The 20,808-nt window shown below is 38.8% G+C and overlaps 1 protein-coding gene across 1 annotated transcript in view; it reads right to left on the reverse strand.

Moving 5' to 3' along the window:
• Window positions 1-20,808, reverse strand: part of LOC118746577 — a 56,547-nt gene that overhangs the window by 19,599 nt on the left and 16,140 nt on the right. Inside the window, exons 2-5 of the mRNA XM_036480420.1 lie at window positions 17,108-17,303; window positions 503-686; window positions 383-440; window positions 4-319 (exon numbers count right to left, since the gene is read on the reverse strand). Coding sequence (XP_036336313.1) covers window positions 4-319; window positions 383-440; window positions 503-686; window positions 17,108-17,186 — 637 coding nt within the window. The 5' untranslated portion in view covers window positions 17,187-17,303. The remainder of the gene's footprint in view (window positions 1-3; window positions 320-382; window positions 441-502; window positions 687-17,107; window positions 17,304-20,808) is intronic.

A 20,808-nucleotide genomic window follows, 5' to 3' on the forward strand; every position in this document is an offset into this window, starting at 1 on the left:
CGCCGGCCGCTACCGCTGCCGCCGACAACTGAGCCGCCGTTGGTGACGCGCCGTGTGTTAGAAAGTCTGTGGCCAGCACTGGTTGCTGCACTGGCATCGGCATCGGTACCGGTACAGCGACCGTGGGCTGCATCACGGTTCTGGTCGTTGCCAGTTGTTTTACTGGTGCTTGGCGAATCGGTGTCGTTTGCAACGAGCGGCTGGCGGAGGAGCAAATAGAGGCAGTCAGACTCGCTGACTCCCAGTGTTGCACTAAAGCGTTCAGCCTGGCCTCTTCAAGTGCGATCTCCGTCTCACTCGATGAATCGTAATCGGGTCCCTACAAAAACAAAGAACGGGCTTAGGGGCTTTCAGTCAAACGAAGGGGCAAATATTTTCTCACCTCTTCAATCTTTCTGTCGAGCATGCGAAAGAAGTTCTGCTGGCTCGTAGAAATTTCTCTGAAAGTAGAAGGTTGAATGTACTAAACTTTAAACAAAAAAATTGTATTAGGTCGTCTCACTGGCTTTGCAGCAAGGATAGATTTTTGGCTCGCAGTAATGATACAGACACATCCTCATCACTGTCCTGTGCATCTTTATTGCTTTGCTCATCGTTCTCATCATGTTTATCACGTTCTCGATTTTGACACTTCTCTGCGTCTTCAATGTGGCCTTCATCTTCGTCTGTTTCAGCATCTGAGTCAGCTGCAAGGAAAACATAACGTGCATAAGAAAACTACATAGGGCCAGAGATACATATATAAATAGTAGGGCTGGGAGTTTTATTCGCATAATCCAGATATCCGTATATTCGAATTTAAAAATTAGCAACAAAGTCGAAATTGTTTGCGTATTAATGAAGTGCTCTATTATTTATTTTGTAACTCAATAGATTCAGAAATTTCAAATAAAATTTTACGGATCCCCCCAAAAACTGCTTAGAATATGCGGATATCCGGATAACCAAAGTGAATGCATATGAACCGTATATCCCTATTATAAAATGAATGGATATTAACCGGATATATCCGGATATCCACCTCTCGTATAGTATTGCAAACTATCTCAATCCCGAAAAACTGCTGTTGGATTTAAAATTAAATGCATTTTGAGCTACTTTACGAATTTCGACTTCCAATATGACGACTTGTTGCACTCGTCTGAGAGAGTGGGAGGAACAATAGAGTATCTTAACAAAAGAGGTGATCGGGTACATGAACCAACTGCTAAGCGCAATTTGGATGGTGAACTCTGTCCATTAAGGATAAGCTTTCTTATTATTACGAATAAAGCCCATAAGATGTTCATTCCGAAAAAAATTAAGCAATTTTTGAGTAAACCGATTGCGTCTTATTAGAGTGGTTTCAGATCCTACATATTCATCAGTGGTCAGATTTATACAATGTATTGCATCAAATCTCGAAAGATCTATTGTGCTAACGCTGTAAAAGTTCACAACTACCCGAACCACTTAATAATTGAATTTCCTTCCTGCATTCTATGGCTACTTTTGACGTTGTTCCGGTAGAGAGACGATAATCCAGTACTTTTGCGTGTCTGAATCTAAGGTCGCTCCATGGCTAGATCGTATTTAACCTGGCCGCACTGCAGCCGGCCTGAAATTCGCCGTAGAGATCCACAGGTGGAAAATTTTACATTATTTGTAGGGATTTGGTGGGTGTAGTGGGCAGTGCTCCTGTGACGAGCATGACAGCCGTCCTCTGCACTCGTTCCACCTTAGATCGGGTCAACCATACGGTGACCGCATAGAAAAGGATGGGGTTTTATATCTCTTCTTTGCCTATAGCTGTCTTAGACTTAGATTTTTCGTTTCCAGTCAAGTTTCTTCCCTAGAATAACTACAAGGTATTTAACCTCAGTTGTGAGAGTAAGTGCCACCCCATTTAGGGTGGCCCGTTTGAATACAGGAGCTTTATTTCCTTGTGAATAATACCATTTCGGACTTGTAGGATTGACGCTAAGTCTACATTCCTTGTACCAAATGTTTAAAGACTGAGTTCATTTTGCAATATCACACTCAGAACCTGCATATGTTTGCCCGGTGCTACAATTGCTATGTCATCATCGTACGCAATGACTTGAAAACCGGTGCTCTTTAGGCTTAGAAGTAGGGCATCAGCGGTTAGACTCCAGAGTAGAGGGAGAGAACGCCTCTTTGGGGAGAGCCTCTGGTCACATACTTTTTAATGGAGCCGTACCCCAGTTCTGATAGACTAATTATCTTTTCGAGAAGGAGCTCAGCCAAGGCGAATTCATACAAGGTGATGTTGGCAGAAAAATAACATTTTCGCCGCGATACTTCTAAATGTCAAAATGATGTGTTTGTTGTACATTTGTGGCGATTCTCGTTGCCATTGTGTGTATAATTTGTTATTGTAGTTTTTGTGTCTGGTATATTGATACCATCTTTTATAAATTCGGCTTAAGCCCAAAAAAGTTCATCAGACCCATTTGCACCTCCATCATAAGGAGGGAGTTAATAAGACTTCGGATAGACATTGTAAAAAGGATCCTCCATATTGAGAAAAACTCCGAGCGCGTTTTCCTGTGAGGAACACAAAATTTAGTTCCTTTGCGTAATGTCGGAAAACCAAAAAGCTCTCCCGACGACCTAATGTTTACGTCTATAACGATATCCAAGTGTTATGGGTAGCAGAGCACATGGGAGTCGAGGAAAATGAGGAGGCGGATCAGTTGGCCAGATCCGATAGGACCTGAGCCCTTCCTTGCAGTGGCTCCCAACACCATAAAGGAAGTGCTCAGGAAGGAGAATACAAAACTAGAGGAACTGCACTGGTGTATCACCATGGGTCTAGATCAGTCTAAAAGCTTAATGGGAGGGTACAATCTTAAAAGATATAGGCTATTCATGGGTCTCCCTAAGGAGGAACCAAGAACCGGCCAATGCATTGCAGGCTAAGAGGTCACTTGTATAGTTTAGGAATCTGGTCTAGTCATATATGTATATAATATTCCTATATTGGCAGTAAGAGCTAGTACCGTCCGAAAACATTACAGTACAGATATATCAATAAACACGTACGAAAGAAAAGGAAGACATACGTTTATAAGTAAACATGTACACAACACATACACAAAACCGGCACTCACGTACACAATACATTCACAACTATGGTACTAGACTGTCTCACTTTGATTTCGGAATGCTTACACATTGAGAAGTTAGCTTACTGCCAATATAGAAGTAGTGACCTGTGTCGTTTATGTGCCGCGAGATCTACTCTGAAATTCGTAGAGTCTCTAGAGCTCGTTGAGGCGTTGTGATGAGCTAAGGATACAATAGACCTACTGGTCGCAGTGATTTTCATCAACTACATATCTATCTATCTATCTATATTCATATTCAAGTGTTTGCTTTCGAATGCATAACGTTAGGACAATTCGCTATTTTTTGGCACTGTTGCAGTTCATATGCTCATACATACATAACTACATATCGTTACCTTAATTGAGTAGCCCACTTGCAAAGTGCGCTATGTAAAATTTTTTCGATTTTTAGTTTTTGGTGGATTACGTACCAGTATTTAAAGTAGTTTCGTGTCCACTAACAACACAGTGCAAACTCTTTTTAAATTCTGAAAAAATAGCATCAAAAGTTAACTCTTCTTCCAAAAGTCGCTATCATACTTATTTATAAACTTTCAAAAGTATCCATCTTCTGATGAACTTAGAAAACTGCTTTAGGTCGTACAGACTGTTAATCTTATCTTATTTCATGTTATGTTATGTTATAATTTTATAATCTCTTATTTATTCAAATTTTCAGGTGATAATAAAAAAGATTCCATTTAATTGTTACTTGTTGTCGTAGTCGTTTTTTTTCAAATGTATGGCTTTCTATTATAAATCACATAACGCTGTTTGCAAGTGGACTACTCAATTACAGGAAATAAAAAAGTAAGGAAGATATTTCGATTTTTGCTATTTTTAGGACTCGCCAAAGGCGTAGGTAAATTTTTATTACTGTAAAATCCTCTCAAGGTAAGCTTTCAAACTGGGAAGCGGCAATTGCAAACCTTTTTCGCTACCCAGTACAACGTACATATGCATATACATATCTAAGTTATCGATCACAGATCCAGGCTGGCTACATATATAATTAAACAAAGCATCCTTTACCTAGTAACAAAATTACAAATGTTTCACACACATACATGCACTTACGTACGTATGCACCTGAATAAACTGAATAATAATATAGCGTAAGAGCTTTGGCAATGCATATGTAGGTCAGAAAGAGAAATGGCGCGAAGCAATAAGGAAAGGAATCCGTGTTACTTTGTATGCTATGATTTTGTACAATTGCTTACACACTGCATTAATATGAACACTCGTGTAAGTACTTAAGGATTCCTAGAACTGTAGTATGCAGTAAAGCAGAACAGACATTCACGATGTACATATATGTATACATGGGACATTCTCTGCCAAGCGGGCCACCGCAGCTCTCCATTTTTGTTTTGCTTTATAGAATTCGAAACCTTTTGGAAAAAATAGTTTAAAGGGTCTATTTTTAAATGTCTTTGGGCGTTTTTAAAAATTCAAGATGGCGGTTTAAATATGGCGTCTAAACGAACTAGAAATTAGATTTTGCTTTACAACTTTTGTCTCTCTAGAGAACCTAACACTAAGAAAGAAAAACTAACAGCGCCTTTTTATGTTTTTAGAGTTTTTGATTACGAATCGGTGTTCTGATTTTAAGTCAAAACATTTTGAAACATTTTCCTCGGGGGTTATTGTAGTTGTTGATTAAGAATCTGTAGTCAGATTAGAAAAATTCGAATCGATTAGATTCGCTTAAAACTTTACAAACGGTGATACTGGAGGCCGCTGACTACGAATTTGAAATCAGATTTTAAAAATTCAAAACGGCGGATCCATATTGAATCTACCATTTATTACGGAAAGTTAAAATCGAAAGTACGCACATGGCGTATGTGTAATATTCTCGTCTTGTCTGTGTATCTCATACGCCGATATATGGTAGATACAATATGGATCCGCCATTTTGATTTTAAGTTCCCCCGACTTCAGATTAATAATCAACAACCACAAAAACTCCCTGAGGAAAACGTTCCAAGTGAATCGGATTCATTTTAATTTTTTTGACCGCTATTTGGATCCGTCATTTTGAATTTTTTCGTTATCAGAAATCCTAAAACATAAACAACGGCAGCAAGTTTTTCCTTTTTAGAGAACCCAACTCCAGACACACAAAAGTCGTACAGAAAAATATAATTTTATAGTAAGTTTAGACGCCATATTTAATCCGCCATCTTGAATTTTTAAAAAACCAAACGGAATTTAAAAATAAATCCTTTGAATAATTTTTCCAAAAGGTTTCGAATCAAACGAAAAACGCAGAGATGGGATAGCCCGCTTGGCAAAGAATGTCCCATATATGTACATATGTATGTGGGTATGACTGCATTGCAATATTGTTTGACAAAAAATCTATTCCTGGCAATTCTTCGCCTTTTTTGGCCAGCAAAACAGGTACTTCGGCTACTGTGCACCTGCAATTTAATGCCATTACCATTGCTTGGTGCAGAGGTTCAGATATGTACTATCGTTCATATGTACAAATCTATGTATGTACATACATACATATTTATATATGTATACGTCTCTGCAGTGGGGGAAATGGATGCAAGCCAGACAAGTTACCAGTACCTTCAATTACTTAAAGGAAAACCTTTGACATTTCTCGCATTAATTTGATCGGAAGAAAACAAATTTAATTTAAATCAGATAGAAAGGGTTATGAGGAGTGTTCAAAGATTACAGGTTGAGATCCTAAATACATTACACAATAAGAGAAAGCAATATAGCGTATCTTAAGTACAAATTTCTGATTGCAGGAGATAGATGTGTGCGGGAGATAAAATCCCATAAAGTTGAAATATATAAAATAAAATTAATGTATCTGAAGATTGGGCTTTGATGGTTAAGAAACAATGGGAAAAAATTGTCAAAATTATTTAATATATCGCTAGCTCCATTTTTTAATATATTGCTAAGTCCATTTTTATAAATTTAATAGCAATTCTCTGCAAGTATGTATTTTTCAAAACTTTGAATAGATAATTTTGCGTGTTTAAAGCAAAGCAAAACTCCATACGAATCAGAAGGATTTGATGCTAATTAAAAGGGTTCGTATGTATTTTGAGATGAGGTGCATTCTTTTGTAAACGAGCGACAAAAGAACGCTCAACTCGGGTAAAACTTTGAGTTTTTTTTATTTTTGAGTTAGAACGTTCTTTTAGCAAACGAGACATATGTGTACATATGTATGCATGTATGTGATGCTAGTTATCGTAGTATGAACTAATGTGTCCTCCTTAAGTCGTGTGTAAACAGGTGGCAGGCGCTGGCCATCGTCGATACCCTCCGATGTATTTACATGAATGTAAGTATTGTGAATGCTTGGTGGTGCTGTTGTTGATGCGGCTGTGGTGAATAAATGTGGGCTGTACCCACAAGTCAGATGCCAAACGATGCAAATAAGCGATAAAATACCACTATTGTTCATACATATGTACATACATACTACTTATTCAAGTAATGTAATTTTATGCCAAAAATGCACCATAAATTCAATATGCATTAAAAGTTTAATAAATAACCTAATTTTTGAAAGGTAAGCCAATTGATGTGACATCCCATTTTGAAATTGCAGGCCATGACCTTGTCATTATTTCGAGTTTATGAAATTTTTGCATAATGTGATTTGTATCGATCTACATAAATAAAAAAAGTACTACCCAGCAAACATTTGGAGTCTTTAAGGAGTCCTATTTCGGAGCAATTACGCTCATAATGAGCTCATTTAAGAGTCCGATATGAGTGTGTTTCCCTTCCTACGAATGTCGACTTATATGAGCTTAAATAAATACATCAAATGAGCCTCAATATGAGTCATATTGGACTCTTATTGGCCTCATATACGGCTCATTTTGGACTCTTTTAAAACAAGTTTTGGCCTCATATATGACTCTTTTTGAGACCCTTATCGGCCTCATAAATTGCTACATTCGGACTCTTATTTTAGGTTGCTCTTTGAGTCTTATTCAACTCACTATATTTGCAAAGGCATTCCGCAAAAAGTCCTTGCAAATAACATACATACATACTTACATGCATATACACATTCCAACATGCATTCAATAGCAGCAGCTGAAGCTAAATTTTGTTCTTTTTTGTTTTCTAATTATATTCAATTTCTGTATAAACAAGTTTAGATATAAATTTCAAATCTTTATTGTTTTTATATTGGCACAAGGTGCTGGCTCATAACTTGGCTCATATATGAATCCTAAAAGATTCATATAAGAGTAAAAAATTTTTTGTTTTTGAAACTCATATTTCTTACCTACCTAGGACACCTTTCGGACTCATATATTCTGAACGCTCAGAATATGTTTGCGGGGTTAAGACTAAAATCTGATTAATTTTGTTTGATATTAGAACTTCACACCATTAAAAATGAGTGTGAATGGCCAGAACAAACGACAAAAATAGTCAGCGATGCCAAATCTATACTAATTATATAAAGAGAAGTCCCTTTTTTTTGTAACAGGTAATCTCGCGAACGGCTGGTCCGATTTTCATGAAATTTTGTATACAAATAGCTTTCGGTAACCACCATGTTTTAGGCTAAAAAAATTTTACTTTTTTCGGGTAGGTGGACCAGGGACCGGTCTATTCAAAAAAATCTTATTATAGTCCGATTTTCTTAAAATTTAGTACGTAAGTAGCTTTTTAGCATATATTAGCATATATGACCCATTTTTCCGGGAAGTGGTCTAGGGACCGATCTATTCGAAAAAATCGAATTTACGGTCCGATTTGCTTAAAATTTGGTGCGCAGGTAGCTTTTTAGCATGTATTAGCATATGTGATAAACTTTTTTCGGGAGGTGGACCAGGGACCGATCTATTCCAAAAAATCGTATTTATGGTCCGATTTGCTTAAAATTCGGTACGTAAGTAGTTTTTTAGCATATATTAGGATATATTGTCAATTTTTTCCGAGAAGTGGACCAGGGACTGATCTATTCGAAAAAATCGTATTTACGGTCCGATTTGTTTAAAATTCGGTACGTAGGTAGCTTTTTAGCATATATTAGCATATATGATCCATTTTGTCCGAGAAGTGGACCAGGGACCGATCTGTTCGAAGAAATCGTATTTATGGTCCGATTTGCTTAAAATTCGGTACGTAGGTAGCTTTTTGCCTGGATAAGCTTATAGATTCCTGTTTTCCAATTTTCATGCAATTTCGAATATAAATAGCTTTAAGTAACGACCATATCAAGGGGCGAATTCGTCACTAGGCAAGATTTTTTTGCGCCAATCAGAAACAACGGATACTGTCAAAATATAATTATAATATATAATACATATATCTCAACTAATATATATTTAGAAAGCCGTTTGTTAGTTTTCGCAAGGCTCGAGAGCGGCTGAACCGATTTTTTTGAAACTGCCACCTGCCGCACGTGTCCCAAGGATGGTTTTAGGCTGAAAAAAATCTATATGTAAAGGGGGCGTGGCACTTCCCACACAAACCGAATTTCTCATGCTACATATCTCTGAAAGTGTGCATGGTAGAGTTTTGGAAATTGGTATGGAGATATACGAAATCAATCGCATACCCTGGAGAAAAATTTTAGCTATTGTAAAAAGGGGTGTGACATCTCCCATACAAACCGATTTTTTCATACTGCTTATCTCTGGAAATTTTTTGGTAGAGTTCTAGAGTTTTGTATGGAGATGTACGAAATAAATCGCATACTCTTGGAGAAAAATTGGAACTATTGGAAAAGGGGGGCGTGGAATCTTCCATACAAACCGAATTTTTCATACTGCCTATCTTTGGAAGTGTTCATGGTAGAGTTCTGGAACTTGGTATGGAGATATACGAAATCAATCGCATACTCATGAAGAAAGAGGGCAGCTGTTGGAAAGGGGGGCGTGGAACCTCCCATATAAATCGAATTTTTATACTGCATATCTCTGAAAGTATTCATGGACAGTACCGGAACTTCGTATGGAGATATGTATATAGTTGAAATCAAGCCCATACTCATGGAGAAAATTTGGGCTATTTGAAAAGGGGTGTGAGGCCTACAAACGTACCGACCTTTAGCTATCTTTGAATGAATTTTTTTATTCTTCTGTAGGTGTGTTTGTGAGTGAAATCCTCCTAAATGGTTGTATGGATTTTAACGAAACTTTTTATTTAAATTTATTTCGCTTTCCGAATAACCGTGCTATGAAATGCCGCACAACTGGAGAATTTCAAGAACGGATATAACACTTTCCTTAGGTTATTTAATGCGGCAAATGACCACCATACCTCAATCTTAGCAGACAAATGTGCCAATGAAAATCGTAAACGTGAATTGTTGGTGAAAATGTTGGACCAAAAAGTTTCAATAAAATATATAAAAATTTTGGGCGGGACGAAGTTCGCCGGGTCTGCTAGTAAATGAATAATTCCCTTAGTTCACTCGGTAAAAGATTTCTGTTTCGTAACTTTGTTGTTACTGTTTTTGTCACAGTCACTGATGAAAATCACTGTGACTGCAAAGTCACAGTCACAAATAACGTTGTTCCTCAAAAGTCACGAGATCGCCCATCTCTATTTGATATGCTTCCTTTTTATTTAAGAACGCCGATTAAAAAATATTAGATATTGCTTACCATGTGCGCCTACTGAAATGATATTGAATAGGCCAGGGAAGTATGCTTAATGTTACTCATACGCCCCACACCTCCATTTCATAAAATAAACTTTATATTTTGTATGGCAAACACATACGTTTGGTTCAAATCGCCGAAATCTAAACCAAGGTAAACAATTTTGTTTCTTACATTTCGTAGATTTTTTATTATTTGGATCAATCATATTCTTAGGTGTCCCAGAAATGGGTTGCGCGCTGGGTTTGGGACCCGCCACGTAAAAACCACTTCCAGTGAAGAAGCAAGGCAAAGCCTCGGTTGAGACCCCCCCTTATGATGACGACCACGGAAAACGTTTAAAGGACTACGATTTGAGGGCATGCACCTAGAATGTCCGGACCCTTAATGGGGAAGGTGCCTCTGCCCGGCTGGTTGATGTCCTCGTGAGGACAAAAGCTGACATCACCGCCGTCCAAGAAATGCGTTGGACGGGGCAAGGCAAGCAATGTCTGGGGCCTTGCGACGTCCACTACAGCTGCCATATAAAGGAGCGCAAATTCGGAGTTGGATTTGTGGTGGCAGAGAGACTCCGTCGCCGAGTACTGTCGTTCACCCCGGTGGACGAGCGTCTAGCCACAATCCGCATCAAAGCGAGATTCTTCAACATCTCGCTCATCTGCGCCCATGCCCCGACGGAAGAGAAGGATGAGGCATCCAAGGATCTCGTCTAAGAGCGCTTGGAGCGCACGTACGAGCGCTGCCCCCGTCATGATATCAAAATCGTGCTTGGCGACTTCAATTCCAGGGTGGGCAAAGAAGGGATCTTTGGAACCACCGGCGGAAAATTCAGTCTCCACGACGAAACGTCCGACAACGGATTGAGGCTGATCGGATTCGCCGGGGTCCGCAACATGGTAGTATGCAGTACTAGGTTCAAGCATAAAACGATCCATCAAGCTACGTGGCTATCTCCGGATTGAAAAACGAAAAACCAAATCGATCATGTTGTGATAGACGGAAGGCACGCTTCCAGTGTTTTAGACGTACGCATACTCTGAGGCCCAAACATCGACTCGGACCACTATCTTGTTGCAGCCAAGATACGCACCCGCCTCTGTGCAGCAAAAAATGTGCGCCCAAATATGAAGGAAAGCTTAACGTCGAAAAGCTGCAATCACAACAGACAGCCAGTGCTTTCACTACTCGACTCTCACACTTGCTCTCAGAGAGCACTCTTCAACAAACCGACATATGCGAGCAGTGGAACCACATTTCTCCCTAACTAAGTACCGCCGCCAAAGAAGTAGTCGGATTTCCGCGAGCCCGAAAGAGCAACTGGTACGATGAGGAGTGTCAGGAAGCTGCAGAGAAAAAATATGCCGCCTATAGGGCCACGCTGCGGATGCGCGCAACACATGCTATAAGGATCTGAAGAGGGAAGCGAGACGTATTTGCCGCAATAAGAAGAGAGAGGCCGAAATACGTGAGTGCGAAGAGCTTGAAATGCTGGCCGACAGGAAGAATGCCCGAAAATTTTACCAAAGAGTTAGGCGACTTACGGAGGGTTTCAAGACCAGGGCGTACTCCTGTAAGAACAACAATGGCGACCTAGTAACCGATGTTCAGAGCGTACTTAAATAATGGAGGGAACACTTCTCCGCCCTACCGAATGGTAGCAGCACGGAAAGTTGTAGAGAAGAAGAGCTCGAGCCCGCAGTCGATGATGACGGAGTCGACGTTCCACCGCCTGAGGCGAGGAGTTGATAAGGTGCATGCGTCAACTCTTGCTCAGAATATGGTCAGATGAACGCATGCCCGACGACTGGAATTTAAGTGTGCTCTGCCCAATCCACAAGAAAGGTGACCCCACCATTCGCGCCAACTACCGCGGGATCAGCCTTCTAAGCATAGGTTACAAGGTCTTATCGAGCGTATTGTGTGAAAGACTGAAGCCCACCGTCAATGAACTGATTTGGCCTTATCAGTGTGGCTTTAGACCTGGCAAATCCACCATATACCAGGTATTCACAATAAAGCCTCTTTTGACAGCACTAAAAGGAGTTGCCTATACGCCGCTATGTCTGAATTTGGCATCCCCTCAAAACTCATACGGCTGTGTAAAATGACGTTGAGCAATACCACCAGCTCCGTCAGAATTGGGAAAGACCTCTCTGAGCCGTTCGCCACTAAACGGGGTTTCAGACAGGGCGACTCCATTTCATGTGATTTCTTTAATCTGATGTTGGAGAAGCTGTATAAGAGCTGCAGAACTGAACCGTTCAGGAACAATTTACTACAAGAACGTGCGATTGCTGGCTTAAGCCGATGACATCGATATCATCGGTATCAAAAACCGCGAAGTCTGTTCTGCCTTTTCCAAGTTGGATAAGGAAGCAAAGAATGGGCCTGGTGGTAAACGAGGACAAGACGAAGTATCTCCTGTCATCAATCAAACAGTCAGCACATTCGCGCCTTGGCACCCACGTCACTGTTGACAGTTACAATTTCGAGAAAGTAGAGAATTTCGTTTACTTGGGAACCAGCATTAACACCGATAATAATGTCAGCATGGAAATCCAACGCAGAATCACTCTTGCCAACAAGTGCTACTTTGGACTGAGTAGGCAATTCAGGAGTAAAGTCCTCTCTCGACGTACGAAAACCACACTCTATAAGTCACTCGTCATGCCCGTGCTGGTATATGGCGCAGAAGCATGGACATAGACAACATCCGATGAGGCGGCTCTTGGAGTGTTCGAGAGGAAGATTTTGCGGAAGATTTACGTGTCTTTACGCGTTGGCGACGGCGAGTACCGCAGACGATGGAACGATGAGCTGTATGAGCTTTACAACGACATAGACGTAGTGCAGCGAATTAAAATACAGCGGCTCCTCTGGCTTAGCCATGTGATTCGAATGGACACCGACGCTCCAGCTCTGAAAGTATTCAACTCGGAACCCGCTGGTGGTAGCATAGGAAGAGGGATGCCCCCACTGCGATGGAAAGATGAGGTGGAGAAGGACTTGGCTTCGCTTGGCGTTTCCAATTGGCGTCAGTTGGCACAGAAGAGAAACGACTGGCGTGCTTTGCTGAACTCGGCCAAAATCGCTTAGGCGGTTACAGCGCTAAATAAGAAGAAGAAGATATTCTTAGGTATCGGGCAACATTCATAAATATTGACACGAACCTCCTTCCTTTCTTATGAAAATGTACATACTTAATTCTGAGACTTATTTTAATGAATGAAAAATGAAAAAGTACCAACTAGGTCTGTGCGATTATTCGATTACTCGAGCAAGTTGGTTAATCAGTTATTCGGTTAATCAAGATTTTGATTACTCAAAACGATGATTAATCGAGTTACTTGAAAGACGATTACTCCAAAAAAATTAATTTTGCTCGTTAAAAGAGTTTGCTTTGGAAATTGCTTATTTTCTTTTTTACATTCTGTATATAAAAAAAAATCATTTACATTTTTAAAAACAGAAACGTTGTTTTCAAAGTATCAAGGAACTTCGACTGCTTTATAAGTAAACAGTACTTTGAAATGTTGATTACTCTCTTTACTCATAATGTTGATTAATCATAAAGCAAATTACTCAAATATTTTTGTTTTTGGTTAATCAAAAATCTGGATTACTCGAGTAGCTGAACTTTTGAGTAATCATAATTTCCAATTAATCGAATTTATGAGTAATTAAAATTTTGAATAATCAATTAATCGCGCAGCCCTATGTTTAACGTCTTTCATTTCTTTACAATATATTTGCTTCTGATTTATTTTGGAACAAATTTCCGTCATCCCTTGTCAAGCTTGGCTTGCAGATAAACCGGTTTAGGCGTTGTGCTATCTTCAGTGTCATTTTGCTTCTCTTAAAGTGTGTTTGCATTGTTCAACTTTGCGTTCAACATTTGCGTTCAACTCAGCGCAGGGTTGCACGAAAAAAAAGTTGAATGGCTAAAAATATCAAAATATGAAAAAATATCAAAATATTCGCCATAAAAAGGTGTTTGCATTGGTTAACTTTGCATTCAACTTTTGGTTGAATGGCCTTTCAACTAATCGCTTTCAACAAAGTTGGTCGCCAGCCAATATTTAGCCATTCAACTTTTTTTTTCGTGCAACCCTGCGTTGAGTTGAACGCAATTGTTGAACGCAAAGTTGAATAATGCAAACACTGCTTTAGCTTGCCTCATGCTATTTTTAAGTTAATACTTGACATAAAAATCAGTTGTTTGCTTTCTATATGAAAACACCGTGCGACAGTAAATTTTATACACAAAAAAAATTAATATATTCGCAAACTCAAAAATAGCAATCCTACATTTTTAATTTTTTTATCGGACGACAGGAGTTTACTTTAAAGAACTCTGAAACTTTAAAGATATAACTAATTCAAAAAAATTATTTTAAAAACTCAGTGTAATGGAAAATCACAATATGGGTATCAAATGAAATGGAAAAGTCTGTAGAATTAAAAAGAAAAAAATTTTGGCGCAAAAGGACGATTATGTACTGAAAAAGTTCTAGAAAATTTTCAATATGTAATTTGGAAAAGAATTTATGTTAAGAACTAATATACACACGACCACATCCTCGATTTTCGAACTTCTAAAATTAATTAAAAGGGAATTTTTCACAGGGCATTCGCCTTCGTGAACCATTTATATTTATTTAAGTTCTACGTAATTTGCTCTTTTATTTGGTACCCATATTATTATTCTACATTGCACTGAATTAAAAAAAAAAAATTGGAATAAATCATATCTTTGAAATCGTCAAAGAGAAAAAATAAAAACGCAGTTTCACTACATATGGTCCATAGCTTCGTGGGTATATTGACCGATTCGTGTGTTTTGATTTTTGTCGCACGGTTTCGACCGAAAGTGGGTTGAACTGAACGGAAGTCGATTTTTTTTAAATCAGACATACTACAGATTCGTATTCTAAGGACGCACATACGAAACTTTTTAGGAAACTTTTTTCTTGGGAGTGCCTGAAGTATTTGCTATCCCAAATGAAGTTAAGAAGGTTTAAGAGTTCTCCCTCTGCGATCTCTGCAAAACTGGAAAACAGCGTGAGAATATGGAAATTTGAGTCGCTTTGATCCTAGGCGTGGACGTCAATGGCTTCCTAATCACATCTACAGAGAGAACTCGGTATTCGCCATCTACAGAGAGAACTCGGTATAGAGCATCGTTGCAATAGCATAGTGTCCCGTGATGATGCCGGGAGAACCCTTACTGCAGATCTGTTGAGTTTCAGAAAGTCTTCCGTCTTTATCCTATTTAGTCGCAGCCAAATAGACCTTGACTTCACAATTAACATTAACTATAAGTAATTTTTAGTGTATTCATTGATTTAATAACATGATCACTTAGAGATGGTTGTAGTTTTCTGCCTGAATTATTGGTATCTCAGAAACTCTTTTCAACTCTCTCCTCCATATTCCTTTTTCAATTTAGTTCAGAGTCCAGAATGGTACTTAGGTATTTCCCTTCGGAGGAGAGATTCAAAGAAGCCGCCTCTAAGATCGGCAGAGAAATAGCGGGAAATATTTTTTGTGAGCAAGACTAATTTCCTCCATTAGCTCACTTATCGTTGGCACGAAATTGTCTGGCATTCCTTCCATCGAATTCAAAACTCGATTTATGACCAAGAGCGTGGGTTAACATGAATTTAGGTAATTATCAACTTCTATTTCTGAGTATGTATATGATTCGGTAAAGCGTTCAAATAATAGTGCAAGGAAAAGATTCAGCTAGGGACTCAACATTCAGCATGGCTACCAGTTCATTTATTAGTAATTACCTATCGATAAAAGGTATGCATTCATACTATTTGGGCAATAGCTCGACCTTAGGGCCAGTTTAAACTAAGATTACTTAAGCTGCGTTTATATTTAACAGTTGGTTGAGATTTGATTGAATAATGTTGGTTTAAACGAGCTAACTCAAGCGTTTAAACTAAGTTTTAACCACGGTAAAATTTTACACTGAAAAACTTGTCTCTAAAAGTTGTGGTATTGTCTGTTGTCTCCTAGTGGTCACTTGCGGCTCTCAATATTCCAGATTCGAAAATCGTGCATATTAAAATAGCCGCCGAGCATGAAATGGGAATCATTATTCAACATTTCAAGCAAAACGGATCATAAATAAAGACTGGTTTTCACTATGTCATATTTTGACGCCAAAATTTGGCGACATATTTTGACACAACTTTATACCTTTACCTATAATATTATGGGCCAAAAACTGACAGATAGCCGATTTATCAGCTCATGTACACGACTAAAGACCTATTCTGATCGAAATAATTCGATAAACCGCTTTTTAATCCCATTTGACAATGTGTTTTCACTTATTTGACGGCAAATGCCACTGAATTTGACGTAGTGAAAACCAGCCTAAACATTTTTCGAATAGATTGGTCCCTGGTCCATCTATCAGAAAAAGGTATCCTATATCTTAACCCAGGAAATAAGCTACCTATATCCCAAATTTCAAGCAAAACGGACCAAAAATACGTTTTTTTTTCGAATACATAGATCCTTTATGTTAACCTAGGCAAAAAGCTATCTACGTGCCAAATTTAAAGCAAATCGAACCATAAATACGCTTTTTTCGAATAGATCCCTGGTCCACTTACCGGAGAAATGGATCCTAAATGGCAATCTAGGCAAAAATCTACCTACGTCCTAAATTTAAAGCAAATCGGACCTTAGTTACGATTTTTTCGAATAGATCGGCCCTGGTCCACTTACCGGAAAAAAGGGATCCAATATGTTAATCTAGGCAAAAAGGTTCCTACGTACAAAATTTCAAGAAGATTTTTTAGAAAAGATCGGTCCCTGGTCCACCTCCCGGAAAAAAGTAAATTATTTTGGCCCTTGATATGGTGGCTGCTGAAAGCTATTTATATACAAAATTTCATGAAAATCGGACCTGCCGTTCGCGAGATTACCAGTTACAAAAAAAGGACCTCTTAACGAAATCTTGAGTAGTATCTAATTTCTGTAACGATTTTTTTACGAATCTTCCAAGAAAATTATATGAAGTGGTTGACACGAACTCGTAGAGAAATTTCTGTACGAAAAATAAAGACATCTCTGAAAAAAATCTGCTTGAAATTCTTCAAATAGCAGCATTATTTTCAAAGCTTTACCGATTTTCTTCCGAAATTTCGTAAACGAAGTGTGCACAGTTTATTTCATTTTAGAAAATTCGCCAAAAATCGGATGAGATCTTTACGAATTCTCCAAAAATTTCTCTACAATTCAGAATACTCTGTAAGAGTGATTTGCAGGGATGATTCGTACGAGTATCATACGTACAATTATTGAGTATCTTGACAAAAAGAATGTTAAACGATTTTTACACAATTCTGTGACACTTACCGTGACCTCCTTTCTTTCCATTTGCTTTGCTTTTTGATTTTCTGGGATATAAATGGATTTTACTTTGTCCACAGCCCATAATCCGTGTAGCAGCAGCGTTGCCGCTGAAATTTGCGCTGCTGCTGCTGCTTCTGCTTTCTAAACTGCTCCACAACTAATTTACAGCGTTTTACCGCTGCACCTCCTTTTGTGATTCCTGTAAGGTGGCAAATTAATAGAATATTATACATATGTATGTATTTTATGTGTGGAGCAATTTACATATCGCGCACCGTCTTCAAAAGAGTCACAACTCAAAATTTGGCATTTTTGAGATTATGCGCTACAAATGTACGCAGAGCTTTTCTTTACCTTTCAGCAAAAGCTGGAGCAAATTTTTGTTATAATCTGTTAAAACAACTTAAGGTAAAGTCGCCCTTGCCCATATGATTGGCATGTGCTACGAAATAGTTTTTCGCATTTTCTGTAGAACGTATTATTTTGAGTTGCGACTCTTTTGAAGACGGTGTGCGATATATGTATTCACAAAAAAAAACGATAATTCGTTAACAAATAAATAATAAGTGTAAGGCGAGGTGAAGCATAGAACTGAGATAAACCACCCGTGGTGAAATTTAATTTGAACACAGAGCCAAAGAATGATGGTAGATGTAATGAAGAACCAACGAGTTACAACAGATTTGTACCGAAGGGAAAGCTTGAGATTAAATAGAAAATTTGAGACTATGAAAAAGGATTGCATATGGAGGGGAATGTACAAATATACATACATAGATGTATCTTTATGTACGTATGTACATCGTTGCACATTAGAGCTGTCAAACTATCGACAATACTACCGATAGTATCGATAGTCTGGTCATTTGAAATAACTATCGATAGTTTTAGTACTATCGCCACTATCGTTTCATTGATAGCGTATTCTCTCTCCTAGAGCTTTTGATATTTGCACGTATTTAGAGAACAAAAATTGGCAGCAATATTTCGCGAACGAACAAATAAAGATTACCCAGGACGGTGTGCGAGAAAAGAGTTTTTTTTGGCGTGACGTAATTTTTTCGCCACCATGTGAATGAAACGGAATGGAACCATGTGTGTGAATGAAACAACCGATAAAAAATGACGTTATTAACTATTTTTATTTCTTTTTCTCAAATGCAATTACAAATACATGGTTGCCGTGCTGGGTGATCTGTTTAGTTGGTTTATGGCATTATTTCTAAAAGCGCCATTTTTTATTTTGAGCGTAGAAATAGCAGAGGTTACATTGCCGTCTTAAGAGCGTGTCAGACCGTGCAATTCAGTATATTTCAAATTGAGAAATTCCAAAAAGCAATTGCATGAGCAGTGGCACCTTGCATGTAAAGTGTCTTTCGAAAGAAATTTTTTTATTTCCGAAAGGCGAATTGCAGGGAAAATTTCTGAAATCGCTTTTTGACTGTTTACAAGGAAAATGAATTTCTAGCAGTATTTCTCGATACTAAAATGCAACCGTGAGCAGCTATAATTAATAAAATAAAAGAATGCAAGATAACGAAAAATAAATGGATTTAGAAAAACATATGAAATGGGCCGATACTATCGATAGTCACCCTTAAGACTATCGTAAAACATCGATGGACTTGACTATCGATAGTTTGACAGCTCTATTGCACATGTATTCACATATATAAATATGCACATATTGTATAGATACATACCTACATACATACATACATACATGTTTTTTTGAATACAACTATGGTGAAGTGTAAATATTTGTAGTAAAATATGCAACGGGTATCTTCAGGGTGGTTGGGATAATGCGCTGGCGCAAGAAAAAGTTCAGCAAAGTTCAATGAAATACATGGAGTTTAGATTGCGAAAGTGAGCAAACGCAAAATACCGAGAGAGTAACAGCGAGCGCCAATTTACCCAGTTTAGAAAGTGCTACCAAAATTTATTCTTTGTGTGCATTTGTAGTTTTGCCAAAGGGAATGTTTAAGGTTCATTCAGGCGTGGCTAGGGAATTGACCTGTAAAATATGAAAATGAAGTTACTTTTTATTTCGTTACTCAGTTTTCGAAAAGCTAGCTTTTATAATTTCATTACAATATTGCATACAAAATAATTAGTAGCAAGGTGTAACTTTTTAAACATTTTCTAGATTGTCCATGGCATTGTTGCTGCAAAACGTTACCAAAACATTCGAGAGTGGTTTAGATATGTTTTGTGTTTATTGCATACAGAGTATAATAGTCCAAGTAGTGTTGAGTTGGGTGGACCAAAAAAGTGAAGTCGGATTTTATTGCTTTACCCTTTTCTATTTTGAAATCACAAAATATTTTGAGGTCGCTCAAAGCGCTCAAAGTTTTCCACACTTCGTCCCTGGTCGGAAGCTTCCTCAGCTCCGATCCTCCCATCACAACTGCTTAATCTGAGTCCTCACGCTGAAACTTCCGTAGTTGTACTCCATCTTGACATGTATAGCCTCAACCAGGACGTCAGGCTTTACTGCTTGCCTTTGCATCCTCTGCCAACCACGACCTTTTCCTGGATACGTCGAAGTGCGCCGCTGCTTCTACAGCTGCCGCCATTTCCGGACATCGGCGTATCACTATTTGAACGGGGTTCCTGCCGGAAACATTGCTGGGCTTGTCATGACCACTTTCTTGTGGTGGCTTCCTCTTTTAATCGGGGTTTGCGGAACAGGCACGCTTTTCCTGTATCGCTGTTCTATCTTCTGCCGAAACAACTCCACCTCCATCACTGCCAACCTCTACCCAACTAACCACTTCTGTTTCTGGTGAAATCTTCGGGAGTTCCTCTAAGAGCAACCGTCTACTGCAGTACTGGCTGTAGTAACCAACCTTAAGTGGCACTTTCCTGTCGCGATATGTCAGGATCATTCCCTGGAGGTCAATCTTCATGCCTTGGCCAAGTAGGAAGTCCACGCCGATGATGACTTCATCCACAATGTCTGCCACTATAACCTTGTTGTACGAGGCCATATTTTGGTGCGCTCACCAGTTCTAGTCTGCAACTTTGCTCCAGGTAGTAACATCACACACCAAGTGGCAAAATCAGATCGAATAATGGAATGTGACGCTTCAGTATCCGCTCTCAGAACTCGCTCTTGCCCATTCAAATATCCACCAACAGTAACGTTATTCGCTTTTCTGCAAATTTGCCTCGTTTTAGTTCAACGACTGATTGGAGTTGGGTTCGTCTTCTTCAGCCCTGTGTTTGCGTCCTTCTGAACTGTTATTCTTGTTGGCGCCCGTCTTACAATCGCGTGAAAAATGGCCTTGTTTTCCACAACTGAAGTATTTTGCAGCATCCTTTTTCTCGGTGGCAACATGAATATTTTTTCCTTCGATTGACTTTAGCGTTTCCAGTATCTCGTTCATAACGTCCAGTGTCTCCACTTCCACTGGATGGGCTTTGTAGGCTGGGCTACTTAGGAGCGCCGCCGTTTGTGTCTGGGCATACGAGACAGTTTCAGCAAATGTTAGTTTTGGATTCGCATACGTCTCTCGCTTGGTATACATGTCCCGCCTTCCGCTTATGAACCTTTGGATTTTTACCATTTCGAGCAGGGCTGGGCGATAAGGATTACATGTGTAATCGATTGCATCTAGGATTACGATTATTTTAATCGCAATTTCAAAAATCATTAAATTAGGATTTTGGTAATCGTTCATCGAAGGCATCTTAGATTA

The sequence above is a fragment of the Rhagoletis pomonella genome, unplaced genomic scaffold (genome assembly GCF_013731165.1).
Source record: "Rhagoletis pomonella isolate Grant_MI unplaced genomic scaffold, Rhpom_1.0 Rhpom_scaffold_00010, whole genome shotgun sequence".
NCBI classification, from domain to species: Eukaryota; Metazoa; Arthropoda; class Insecta; order Diptera; family Tephritidae; genus Rhagoletis; species Rhagoletis pomonella.